This window comes from Grus americana, chromosome 19, assembly GCF_028858705.1.
Source record: "Grus americana isolate bGruAme1 chromosome 19, bGruAme1.mat, whole genome shotgun sequence".
NCBI lineage: Eukaryota > Metazoa > Chordata > Aves > Gruiformes > Gruidae > Grus > Grus americana.
In genome coordinates this window covers 3,730,586-3,743,598 of record NC_072870.1, presented here as the reverse complement: position 1 = coordinate 3,743,598, position 13,013 = coordinate 3,730,586, and the positions used below count along the sequence as shown (strand labels likewise).

The window sequence follows — 13,013 nt, the reverse complement described above, 5'->3', positions numbered from 1 at the left end:
AGGCCATCTGTGGTGAGGGCTGCTAGGTGGAGAACAAAAGATACTTTACAGAGCTTGGTGGTCAGCATTGAGCCCACAGCCCCATCTCAGCTCCCTGTGCCCTGCTCACTACCTCCAGTACACAGGGACATCAGGCAAGAAGGAAGAAAGCTGTGTGTGGGGACAGACGTGCTCAAGGGTCGCTGTAGTAAAGATAGTCTTTCCCAGTCCCTTGTTGCAGCTTCTAAAAAAAAAGCTACTGTTTTTCAGTAAAGAAACCGATTCGGACCACCTCACGGTTGGCAACTACAGTAATTCAGAAGACGCTTCCACATGACATACAAACTTCTGGGGTTAGTCTCTTTCTCATAATTGTCAAAAAATAAGAGTATCTATGTGTAATGTCCTGCTGAATATGTGGGTAGGTGACTAGTCCGGTGCTGACTATAAATTGCCTTTGCCTTTCTCCCCCAGGAGAATGGGAGACATGCAGACACACAACACAGACGTGTACAGCCCGTCGTAATTCTGCAGACAAAGAGAGTATACCTCACTGTACCTTAAGGAGAAGGGCCCTGACATATCATTGTCACTAGATGTAGTACAACTAGAAGGAAAATGAGATGTTTGGAGGTTGACATAAGTGTTTGAACAGTTTGGGTGATACTTTCTGGCTCAAACTATCATATCAGATGGATGCAAGAGATTTGGAAGCAGTGCCACAGATGGTGCTGCGGCCCTGTAAGAACAGTTCCACCTTCCTTTTACTAGCATGCACAAATACCAGAGAAAGGAAGGGTTTTCTGCCTCCTGGTGCCTTTAGATCTATACATTCCCCCTATACTGAGATGGTTAAACATTGTGGAGAAAACAAGGCCTCGTTGCAACATATGTGATGAGGTTAAGTCCTGCACAGTTGAACGTCAGTGTGGCTTTGGAGATGTGATGTGACAGATGTGTGCCTGGTTTGTTATCTGCATGTAAGGGCTTTAAATTGCAAGAAGTGAAATTGGAGATTAGATGTTAGGAAGAACTTCCTAAGAGGAAAAAAAGAGGTAAATGCTACAGCAGATTATTTGGAGAAGATATGAAAGCTGTCCTGTGTTTCTGAAGGCCTCCCTGGCTCAGTCTTGAGATAGGAAGATGGGACTTCTTCTCTGGCTGCCTTCCAGCCCTACTTCTGTAATTGCGCACATAAGCTGTACATGCAAATCTAAGTAGTGATCACCTGGGGACGTGGCAAGATGAACATAAGTTTCTAGGTGCTCAGGGTGGCTTTTTCTGCTGCAAGGAGCCAAAAGTTCCATTTGGTGATACAGTGCAGCAGATGAAATCCCCCTCACGTAGCCGTAGCGTTAAACGCCTTTGCTCGGGGCCCCCGCCTGTTTGTAGGAAAACTTCACTCTATTCAGAGGGGAGAGCGCTCGTTCCACTTATAATTATGGTGGAGATGTGTCCCTTTGCCCCACGTGTGCTGCCAGCATGGCATGACAGCATCTCAGGCGGTGAAGGAGGATTTCAGTATTCAGGTACTGATGAATTCTGGGTCACTCCCATCTTTATCAGCACGTCTAACCCCACCTGGACCTTTATGCTGGGAATGCACTGTGGCATCCAGCCGGTCTCCCAGCTCCAGTGCAGTTCTCAAGGAAGAGGGCTTCCTCAGGAGGCACTGCGGGTCACAGGCTGCTCGCTCACTGGTGGACTCTGCTCGGGTGCCAGAGTGGGGGGGTGTTACAGGATTCCTTTACAGTGCACCAAAACACCAGCTTTGCAGTAGTGTTACTGTGGGAGGGAGATCACATCCCACAGCTCTGCTTTCTCCTGCACAACAGTGTTTATTTCTGTCTGTTGCTGTCTGGCCTGAGCAGATTTGGTTGTACTCTCATGCCCAAAGCATACCAGCTTCCCAATCAGTCACTGGTCCACTTTTTGAAGAAACATACTCAGGCTTCAGACCTGGTTTTGTTGCTCTCTCTCAGCATCCTTCCCTTTCCTGGTCTGTCTGATTCACGTTTGTTCATTAATTTTATATTATTCAGCCACAGATCTTTCATGTTACAAACTGGCTTGGGTACGAAAGGGAGAACAGTTGTCATAAATAATGGTTAACAAAATAATTTCTCTCAAATGACTCCTACTGCACTGTTTCTGGGATATGCCCACTCCCGTGTTAAAAATACTCTGGCATCCTACGGTCAGATTCCTGGAGAGTGCAGTTTAATTCAGGTTTGACACATTACTGAACAGTAAGACAGGATCTTGAATAGGGTTGGCAACCGCAGAGTGAGGCTCCTCTCCCTGCCATGTGCAGTGGTGTCTGTGCTGTCGACGAGATCCCGTCTGCCGTTGCCGACAGGTTCAGTGGTCTCCTCGGAAGAATGTACGGGGGAGGATTTGTTTGTTATTAGCTGCATGCTTCCCTGTGAGAGAAAAGACAACAGAGCGTTTTGCTATTAGCAGCTTAAAACTCCATGCCGACTCCAAACCCGACGTCCAGCTCCCACGTATCTGACAGACCATCTGCCCTTGGCACTGCACACCTTTGGCAAGGGCAGCTCTCTGCCTGGCCAGTCCGCCCTCCTATCCTACCTATTACTTGCTGGGTACGGGAGAGAATTTCTTTTTCAAGATGCCTTGTTTTCCTTCTGCAGTCAGTCATGCTGCTCGGACAACAGGAGTTGGAAATGTGCTTTGCCAAAAGAAATCAATTAACCTGCAGGAATCACAAACGCTGGTGTCACACGCCAGAGATTAAACCCATTCATCACCAGTGGGGTCAGGGCACATGGGGCAGATGTCACAGACCTCTCTAATGAACTAACATGGAAGCAAAGAAGTGTAACACTGCTCACTGCAGCTCTGCCTATGGAAATTAAGCTTTCCCTGCCTTAATTTCCGTGCTTCTGTGAAAAGTAGTTCAGGGTTTTATTGCTGGGATTTTTTCGTTTGTTTGTTCCTTTGTGTACTGGTCTCTGGGCATTTGCTTAGAGATAATTTCTTCTTCCAGGCAGGACAGAGTGCCAGGATAGCAACCTCTCTTTCCTGTAAAGCTTCCTCCAGTTTCCACCACACTTCCTTTCAAAAACAGAATTTCCAGGCTTTCAGTGCCTTGTGACTTTTTTACACTACTTTTATCATTGCCACAATTCCTGGCATATTTTGTAGATTACTTTTTTAAAACAGGAATTCCAGTCAATGAGGCTGCACCTCTCACAAAAACACTCATGAGAAAAATTGCTTTATGCAGCAATTCTTTTTTTTAAAAATCACAATTCTTTTATAACCATTGTCATACTGTTTCAGAAGTCTGACAGCTTAAAGAGGCATTTAGTAAATTTAGGACTAGCAGAGAACATGATACCGTACATCACTCTGTAATGTAATCCAATCATTTTGGTGTGATTTTTAAAACACAAATTTAATCCCACCCTTCCAAAGTGATAAGAAAGACAAAATGGTTAAGAATGGTTTCTGTAAGAGCTCTCATGCATTAGTAGTAATAAATGCTTCCGTTCTTTTTTAAACTACTCAACTGCAATTCCTGCTGTGATTTCACTTGACTATATTGTTGTTCCTTTCCCGTTCTGTAGTACTGCAGTGGAGGGTTAAAGCAGTCATATTTTATTTCCAAACACAACTGCACTCTGTACTGTATTTCTCTTACCTGCTTAATGAAAATTTGTGAGACCCAAGCTATACCTCAAGATCCTCTGGCAGATGATACGTACATGTACAGTCTTGCCAAGGCAGAGCCCTACACAAACAGATCAGAAATCTGATGACCTTATTTTAATTCCCTAGCTCCATCACTGATACCCGTGCAGCCTTGGCAGATATCAGCCAGAAGCCAACTCTCAGAGGTCAGGAGTACTTCAGGTACTTCACTCCTTGGAAGTAAAAGCTCAGCACCCCTGAGAATTGCATCTGTGGTCTGTCTATGTCCTCTTCCCCACTCATAATGCAGATAACTTGGAAAAAACCCGAAAGCTTCACCCTAGAAAGCTGCAGAAGAAATGCCTACATTGGTACTTACTACAAGCAATGGCTTCACCAGTAATTGGGAAGAATGTGCTGGTTTTGTTATGAAAAGGAAAAAAAAAAAGTCCTTTCCCCAAGCTGTGACAACTCTTGGGTGCCAGGGCATATAAATCACTGTAAAGTAATTAGCGTGTAATGTGATTCTTTTCCGGGCAGTCGGCGTGAGCTTTGCTGAGCCGTGATCCTGTCTCTGCATGGGCAGGGACCTGTAGGACCACGGATGCTCTGCAGCAGACGTGGGGTGATTCTGCAGTCCTGTCTCCAACTGTGGCCACTCCCAGTCGTTGCTGAGGGAAAACCCAAACTCACCTCAATTTTTCCTGAGAAGCACCACCCTGTGCAGGATAGTCTACCCCTCAAAGGATTTTTTTTTTTATTTTTAATCCCTGTTTTTATACCTGGAAGCATGAGATTTTCTGGTTTTTCCTCATATCCTTCCAGAGGTACAGAAAGATGCTCTGGATGGATATTCAAGTTTTATAATTGTTCAGTCCCTCTCTGCATTCTGCATGATACATGCTGGATATTTTCACCAAAGATACAGCAATGCAGATCAGGCAGCAGGATACAACTGCAGTGTGTATCCCTGGTGCAGACACAAACAGGAATAAATAGCTGCACTGATGGAGATGGTCAGAACAAAAGAATTTAAGTATTTAACTAGCTACCACTCAGCACTTCAGAGAGACCTGCAAGCCTAAATTGTTCACCCATTGGTTTATATGACAAGAATCAGGTTCTTTAAACAGCTCTAGTAGGTTTTTCTTCTCTCCTAAAATTAAAATGAAACATTTAATAATAATAAAAAAATTTGCTCTTAACACCTTTGATCAGGTGTGGAAACTCTTGCTGAGTAGCTGATTAACGTTTCAACGTGAGTGCAAACACCGGAAAGAAAATACTCATTACAGACTAGATAGTGCAAGCCACAAAAAGAACAATCCCTAGTCCATGCACCTTTTCTGCTGTCTTAAACACGGCACATCTGCAAATTACTTTACAGGAAAAATGAGACTAATCCATTTTCAGACTCTGTCTTCTGGCTCACATCAGGCTTATTTTTAGCCTTTTCTAGAACTAGATATAAAATGATCTCCCAGTTCTCCTTATTGCAGCAATTTGAAAGTGTCTGACCTTATTTTTGCTTTGCAGATTCTATTATGTGGGGCAGGGGAAGGACTCGCAGAGTTGTCAACCCTCTTTTCTCTGATTTTTCTGTGGCAGCAGTTAGAGACAGAAAGGACCCATCAGATGACCTCAAGTTGTTACCAGCAAAGGATAGAGTCCCCTCCGTTAATAGTGTCACAGGTATTAAACTGGCATGCTAGACCGATACAGAGCATGTTCCATTCTGGTAGTTTGCATTACTAAAAAGAATATTTTTTTCTATGAAAATATTTAAAGATGTATTGCAAGGGGTTCTTTAAAGAGGCTGGACACTTACTTTAGAGAGATGCCTCAACGCTGCATTGAGGCAGAGTTTGGATTTGAGGAATCCAGGGCCAGCAAGTGGATTTTAACAACTCCCATAGAGAGATATTTGAGGATCAGTTCACTCACTGCTGATATTTAGCTATTTAGGGAGAATAGCATGATTGCTTTGTTTGGTTTTTACTTTACAAAAGAAGAACAATAATTAAACATTTCCTATAATGATATAAACTCACAATGCTTTTTTAGCCCAGATAAGATGTCCTTGGCCTTTAAAGGCATGTGAATTTACAGCAAAAAGCCCAGATTAGGATGCGGAGGAACTGTGACGATGGAAGAGAGGCAAGGAGGGTGTTCTGGATATCTGAGAGTGGCATGATGAAGATGCATAGACTGCAGATGGAATAAAATTAGACTATTAGATGGTTTATATAGAATTGAAAGGTTGGGAATATGAAGGGAAGAGGTGGTGAAAATGTAAGTAGGTTTATTATTGCTGGAAAAAGCCTGCCATTTTTTTTCTCCCCTGTTTACTAGCCAAGTTTGCAACTCCACAAATGGAGCTAGCAAATAGAAGAATGTCACGGCTTGGGACTGGCTGAATTTTAAATGCTGGTTTACTTCTTCAGTTGGGAGCTGCTTGTTTCATGCAGATGGAAAATATGGTCTCATATAGAAAAAATACTGATTTGTTCTGTCGCTTTAGTCGACCTGCGGATTTCCTGCAGGTTAGGTAGGAAGATGTCAAAGGTCAGTTTGGTTGTTCACAGACATTTTGGTCCTTACACAAAATGCTCACGGCACTTGAAATATGCTGTTGAAGTTGGCAGCAGGAGCTTTGCTTAAGTACAGGCAGAAGGATTGAGCCAGCTGGTGTTGGCATAGCTCTTGCTAACTGCGAGCTGCGGAAGAGGCTGCAGGCAGAACTTCATGGTTCTCCAAGCCCATCAGTTCCCCGTATATACTGCCCTTTTGAGGTTAATCTCCTGTGCCACGGAGAAAGGAAAATAATATTCCTGGACTATTCCTAGCTATGTAAGTGCTGTTCTACAGCAAGAACGCAATTTCTCCGTGTGCCTGAAGTTACAGGAAGGCAAAGCTTACTTGTTCAAGAAGAGCACCAGATCAAGAAGTACGTGGAGTCCTACTGCTGTCTTAGCTACCGACTCTCTGCTGTGACCTTCCAGATGCTGTCCCTAAAATGCTCATCAGCGGTAAAACAAGATTAAAAGCACTTGCCCACAAGGTGCAAGGGGCACTTAAACCATATGTCTACAATGGATTCAATATGTCAATTTGCATTGCCATTGCAAAGGATGGTTCTTGGCACGCAGGGACTTTATCGCGCAGGAAGATATTTTAAACTCACGCTTAGATGGTTTCTTTGCTAAGGCTGCCCTGGCACACGTACGAAACCTGATCAGATCCCACGCAGGTGACTGGCGCACTGAACAGAAGGCAGCCTTCCAAGCCAGAAACCCTTTCTGACACAAGGAAATAGAACAAATAATGAAAAATTCAGCCCTGCTAGTCTGTTTCCTGAAGCCTGTCACGGTCACAGACCATATTATGAAGGTATTGTTATCCACAGTAGATGACCTCTTCATGTGGAGAACTCTGCAAGGCAGATTTTCAGCAAACTGTGACTGTAGGCGTGTGAGAGTTGGGTCTTGGGCCTGAATGGCATCTTTTAGTGAAACAGGGACAAAATCGTTGGGAGTATTACTTCCAGCACTTCAATAAGGAACGTCTTAAGTGCTCTGCCTTGGTCCTTCCTAAAGTTGCTGCCAGACAGGGCTTGCCCAGACTTACAGCGGAGCAAAACAGGAGGATGGTTCCCCATACCTGGTAGCTTAGAGGTTGGTGAAAAGAGCTGTATCATGAGACAGTTATTTTGGAGGGTAAGAAGTTCGTTTCTAACCAAGTGGCATCAGGAAGTTCTACAGGATTTTCTGTTTAAAGATTTAATTAGATCATGCCTGTCATGTTTTATCTCCTTTCCCATTCAATCATGCCAAGAAAAAAGCAAGACCCTCCACTTCCTCTTTTCCCCATCATTTCAGTGGACACGAGAGTATGATGTTACCCACATCTTCTACAGCATTAAAAATCCCACCACCTTATTTCTGAGACCATCATTATCTGGCAGAATTATACGTGCAGGGATAGACTCAGGCACAAAGTTTTGAGGGCTTCAGAGACCCACATCTTCACTAACTTCAGAAGTCCACATTAGCGTACCACCGCAGAGCAGTAAGGCAGACTTGTCTCTGGAGTTCATTTCCATCCGAGTCCTTGGTACCCTAATGAGTCCTGTTAACCGCTCATCTTCGCATCTGTTCTGTTCCAGCTGCCTGGAAAAATAGAAGGAAAGGTTATTGATTTTTTCTTTATGCCAGTTTTCTCCTCTGTCAAGATCTGCGATAGAGGAAAAATAGAAGCTGACCTATGTTTCCTCCTCTGGAGGCAAATATGCTCAGCACCTAGATTAAATGAACAGATGGAAAATACTAACAGAGTCTGCGCAGCTTTAAGGGGCTGTACCAAATAGAAAAAAAAATGTATTTGCTGTACATGATTATCATATTCTGTTCACTAAACCCACTGACGTGCAGGAAGAAAAGGGGATTTAAGCCAATTCATTTCTTTAGTGCAGCTGGCGGAGCACCTGTCACCACCAGCACGAAGCTCCCGTCGGGCTGTCTCCATGAGTGAGCTGCTGCTCAGCGCAGGCTGATCCACCATCTCTATCTCCAGAGGGAAGGGCAACCCTATGCCAACGGCTGCCAGGAGGGCTGCGCACAACCAGGTCCTGTTTGAGCCGTGGTTTGGAGTGCTTCAGGTTTACACGAGCCCCAGGCTTCCTCTCTGGGTGGAAATGAATAAGCACAAGCAGGCAGCAGAGCTAAATTAAGCAATGGTTTCCTACTCCAATGCAAGCTACTCCTATGCCCAATTCTTTGTTAAATTTTGTTAGCGTTCTGCTTAGCGTCCTTTTCCCTTAGCAAACTGACCTCAGCTTCATCAAACAGACCCTGTTCCTGGGAGGCTGGATGAACCTGTCATGATGCATCAGGAAGCTCAGTGCGTAGACTATTTTTAGCTGTGCCAGTCCTGTCCCTGCACCACTCACTGGGATCTTTCTAGGTTGATGTAGTATTATTGCTCACCTTCAGTGCATCTTCATTTTCAGTCATTGTTTTCAGCTGTGGAGCCTTTAAAATCAAAGCACTGAGTTTCTGCAGTAATGCACGTTGTTAATCGTGGGTGTCTTGTCCCAAAGTTACTGACATCTACCAAAATAGCTTGAGTTCAGTTAAAACAGGACGTGCTCTCTGGAAAAAATCCTTGCTTTGGTTGTTCTTACACCCTGCTCAGGAGGTAACAGGCTGTACTAAGGTTTAGTGTTCTGCAGCCATTTTTAGGGAGGAGATGAGGCACAAGCGCACCTAGCAGTTTGTTTAGCATCCCGGGGGAACTGTTGTAGAGCAGGGAACCAAAACCAGCTCCTTCCAACTGCAGGTGAAAATGGCAACTATATTTAGTTACTGGAGGACAGTAACAGCTAACATATTTACATTCTGCACTGCGTGATTAAAATTTCTGTATAATGAAGGGCATAAAAGGTACGCACTTGAACTGGAGTCTCCAGCCTGCTGGTTTTGCTCTTCGGAAAGTGTCTGGCAAAAAGGTGGTGCATTGTTGGGACGAGTATGTTACACTCACAAGGGTGGCAGAGAGCCAAGCTGAAAGAGCAGTCTCTCTGCAGTAGATAAGACAGCTGGGTTTGGCTTCTGCAGTGAGAAAAATAGTAAAAAGCAGAATAGCCATGGACTACTTCGATTTGTTTCTGGGGCAGAAATCTTCGCATGCACTCAGTGCCCACGTGCGTGTGGCCCCGTTAGCATCGTGCATTACTAGATGAAAGTCGGTGCATTTAATGGAGTTTGATTCAAAGTCCTCAAGGGAAATGTGACAAAATCCCAGTGAAATGCAGCTATAAATCCCCATGTGGTGAAATATCGGTGAGACAAAGCAGTAGGGTTTGTGTAGTGTACAAATGAGGTGTGATATTGTATGGGGGGGGTTGGTTGCGGTTTTAAGGAGGTGTTTCCTGGTCCTATGTAACCTGTTTGTATTGCTGGCAGGCCTATATATATATATATATATATATATATCTCCTCTTGAAGTTGATGCTGTTTGAGGGTGATGACAGTAAGCAGACAGTGGTGGAAAATATGAGTGGGAGGGTCTGTAAACTTGTGTCCATTTCCCTCCTTTGTTTGCTAAAATGTTAATGTGTTTGGGCAATTGGCTTCAGCACGGATTTACTTAAGGCAATTGATCCCCGCAGTAACAAGGTGGTGGACGCAGTGAGCCAAGTATGTGAAACGTACACTTCCCTGATGTTTCTCCCTTTCTGAACCACGGCTGGTAAATTAGGAGGTGGTTATTGTGCAGAGAGAGGACTTGCCCTGTGCCTCAGCCTACTTTATATAAGCTCCTCTGCTGTAGTGATCTCTTTCCTCCTCCTGGATCCAACTCCACTTGTCCTCTTCGCAGTGTCAGGGAGGCCATGGTCACAGCTTTATTCTACCCTAGGATTGTAACTTACCTGATGGTCCTGAGGTGGTGCGCATTTGCAGATGAAGAAACCCAGTATGGAAGGCTGCCCCAGCTCTCCTATTCCATCGTCTTGTCGGTTATCTGCAGAAATACAGCAATAACAACAGCATGAGCCAACCTCGTGTGCAAGTAACTTCCCGTATTCATTTATCAGTTGATAAAATTCACTGTTACATCTGGAAGACGTACAGGTGTGGAGGTACAAATGGTAATCCTCAGCCTGTGGTTTTTCTTGCACAGTTTCAGACAGCAACATTAGATTTGAACGCTACTGATGAGGTTCACTAGCAGGATTTGCAGAGCCCTGCACCTGGCTGGGCTGCTAATCATCACTGCTACACAGGTGGAGTGTGTCATTGGCTCTACAGCTCTGATGCCAAAAAACCAAACCCTTAACTAGCTGTATGTGAAAGAGAGATTTGATTTTCAGAGATTTAAGGCCATAAAGTCTCATTACCTTTCAAGGATATCTGTCCATTTAAACATTTAATCACCTAAAACTTCTGGTTTCAGTGTGTTCGCAAGGCCTTTTGGAAATGCGTCTTGCCCTCACAGTATTTGTAGAAGTGACAACTGGCTGCTGCTCAAGCTTGGGTGCTTCCAGTGTTCAAACACCTCAGTTAGGCCTCGCATTTCCCATCTCAGTTTGTTCAGCTTTATTAAGCAGGTCTTAGCCTTCTTTCTGCTAAGGCCGCTGTCATCAGACCTGCTCCCTAGTAAGCACTTCCCAAACAGATTTTGAAAACTTCCTTAAACAGAGGTTTATGCCCTGGCAATGTCTGAGTAAGTTCAGACAGGGAGGAATCTGCTGATGGGTGCTGCTAGTGAGTGCTACGCTGGCATCCCTTCCTGAAGCGCCGCCTCCAGCGGGCACTTTATAGGATATTGCATGGTACTTCAGAAACACAGAATTCTCTCCGGTGAAATGAAGGAAGAAGGATCCTTAATCACAGGCAGGAGATGCTGCTATGTACAGTCATCCAGCTGCCCCTGTAGCCCCAATGCTCTTGTCTGCTGAATGCACTCCTGCTAGTCACAAAATGAGTTACTTGCAGGCTAGAAGGACCCCACCGAAGCATTTTATTCTTGGTTGTAAAAGTTAAGTGATGTTAAGTACAGTAGGCTGTAAAAATTAGGATGTTATTTCCTAATATGCTTCTCTGTTACAAAAACCAGAGCCTGAGTTGTTTAGGTCGTAAGAAAACAGGGCTTTTGGAGAGCTGTAGGGTACTAAAATATCTGTGTTACTTATGTATGAAACTTAACATGAAATGGCGTCAACAGCATTCACAAAAGCTTTACACAAGCACGGCCTTTCTCTTGGAGAGAAAGCACCATTGTGCACGATGGTGCTGCACGGGCAAGCCTGCAGGTGTGTTCTCCTTCTTGACATCGTGTTACTTGCTCGAGTTTGAGCTCATGAACAGGGATGATAAATTCATGGAGCTCAAACATTCAGTAGCTGATATTTTATGGAAAGTCAGTGGGACATATATCCTGCCACTGCTTCTCACAGCTTCACCCTAAATTGTTGGAAGAGATGGAGCTGCAGGTGAGAAGGGAGATCTGGGGTTTGTTCCTGCTGGCGCAGGGGGGAGCAGAGCATTCTCCGTGGATGTGGGCAGCAAGACTTCTTTCAAAGGCCTCGTAAGGCCGAGATTGTGCTGGGTACAGTCGAGCAGTGTGGCTGTATTACAAACCATAATCCCCAGGATCTGTTGGCTTGGTGACCAGCTAGACTGAAAGGGACAGAGCATTTGGAGAATCATCTCTGCACAATTCCTGAAACAAAGTAGAGTATAGCTGACCTGTAAAAGATCCTGGCCACTCTTCCATTATCTTAAATTTGCCATCTTTTTCTTATGCAGTTCTCTAACTGGCTGAGGTGCTGTGAAATTAGATCCATTTTACATAGTATAAATATTTAACAGCTCTAGAGCATGTAGTTTAATATTAAACAGACAGTCTTATAAATACTTCAGAATTATAGATGCTGTCACACTACATGGAAATGGCTTGATAGGATCTAGAAGAAATATTCAGGTTTGACAGGGGAGGAAATGATGGGGTTAGAAGGAGTCAGCCACATTTTTAACTGCTGGAAGAGCCCATAAAAACAACTAAAAAAGTTGTACAGCTTCTGTTCTTGAAAGGCAATTTGGGTAAGTTTCCTCCCCCTCAGGAAATAACAGAGTGGTTCCCACCCTGCTCTCTTCAAGGAATGAAAACATTCACAATCTTAAGAAAACACTGCAGAGAAAATAGAACAATTTAGGAACCAATGTTTAGTCAGCAGATATCCCCGAGTCGGAAGCGACAATCTATTCAGTGGGGGATTATCGTTATTAGAAAGGCCAGTGGGACTTAAACAGGGATTTAGAAGCTCTTGAGCCTTGTTAGCTTAAGTCCATGTACTACGTTTTACCACCTATGAGAATCCGAAATTTATTATTAGTGGTTTTGCTTTAGAAAATAAAAAAATTGACAGCTGACCTGCTGCCACCCGTAAACTGAGCCTTGTTGAAATCAGGCTGAGCACGAGCCAGTGACCACTGTCTACAGCACAGTGCTTCAGCGGGAACGAAGACTGCATTCTCTGAAATTTGGGAGACTGTTTCAGTTCTCTCCTCTACCCACGAGCTTCCTATGTGATCTCTGAAAGTCACTTCTCTCCCCAGCAAGTTCTCAAGTCATGCAGGGGTCTAATTTCCCGTGAAATCTTCCAAACGCATTTCAGGATTGGCCCCTCTAGGCCTCTGTTCCCATCTGTGAGAGAGAGATAAAGCAGAAGTTGGGAGAAATGTGTTAAAAATGCAAAGAACGAGTAACACTTGTGACTTGGGGACAACATAAGTACTTATGTGGGAGGTACATTTTATCCCATAGGAGCCTGAAGTATATAAGTAATATAAGAAGGAAAGTCTTGTGTGTGTTTG

General features: G+C 44.2%; 1 protein-coding gene across 3 annotated transcripts in view; it reads left to right on the top strand.

Moving 5' to 3' along the window:
* The window catches only part of LOC129215153 (sphingosine-1-phosphate transporter SPNS2-like), a 139,613-nt gene that overhangs the window by 118,811 nt on the left and 7,789 nt on the right, over window positions 1–13,013 (top strand). The window contains exons 12-13 of one of the 3 annotated variants that reach the window (XM_054847821.1): window positions 250–332; window positions 5,173–5,876. The exons of 1 other annotated variant lie outside the window; for it this stretch is intronic. In XM_054847821.1, coding sequence (XP_054703796.1) covers window positions 250–316 — 67 coding nt within the window. In that variant the 3' untranslated portion in view covers window positions 317–332; window positions 5,173–5,876. Of the gene's footprint in view, window positions 1–249; window positions 333–5,172; window positions 5,877–13,013 lie in introns of those variants that run through there. One more of the 3 variants, XR_008579920.1, reaches the window with a different exon arrangement.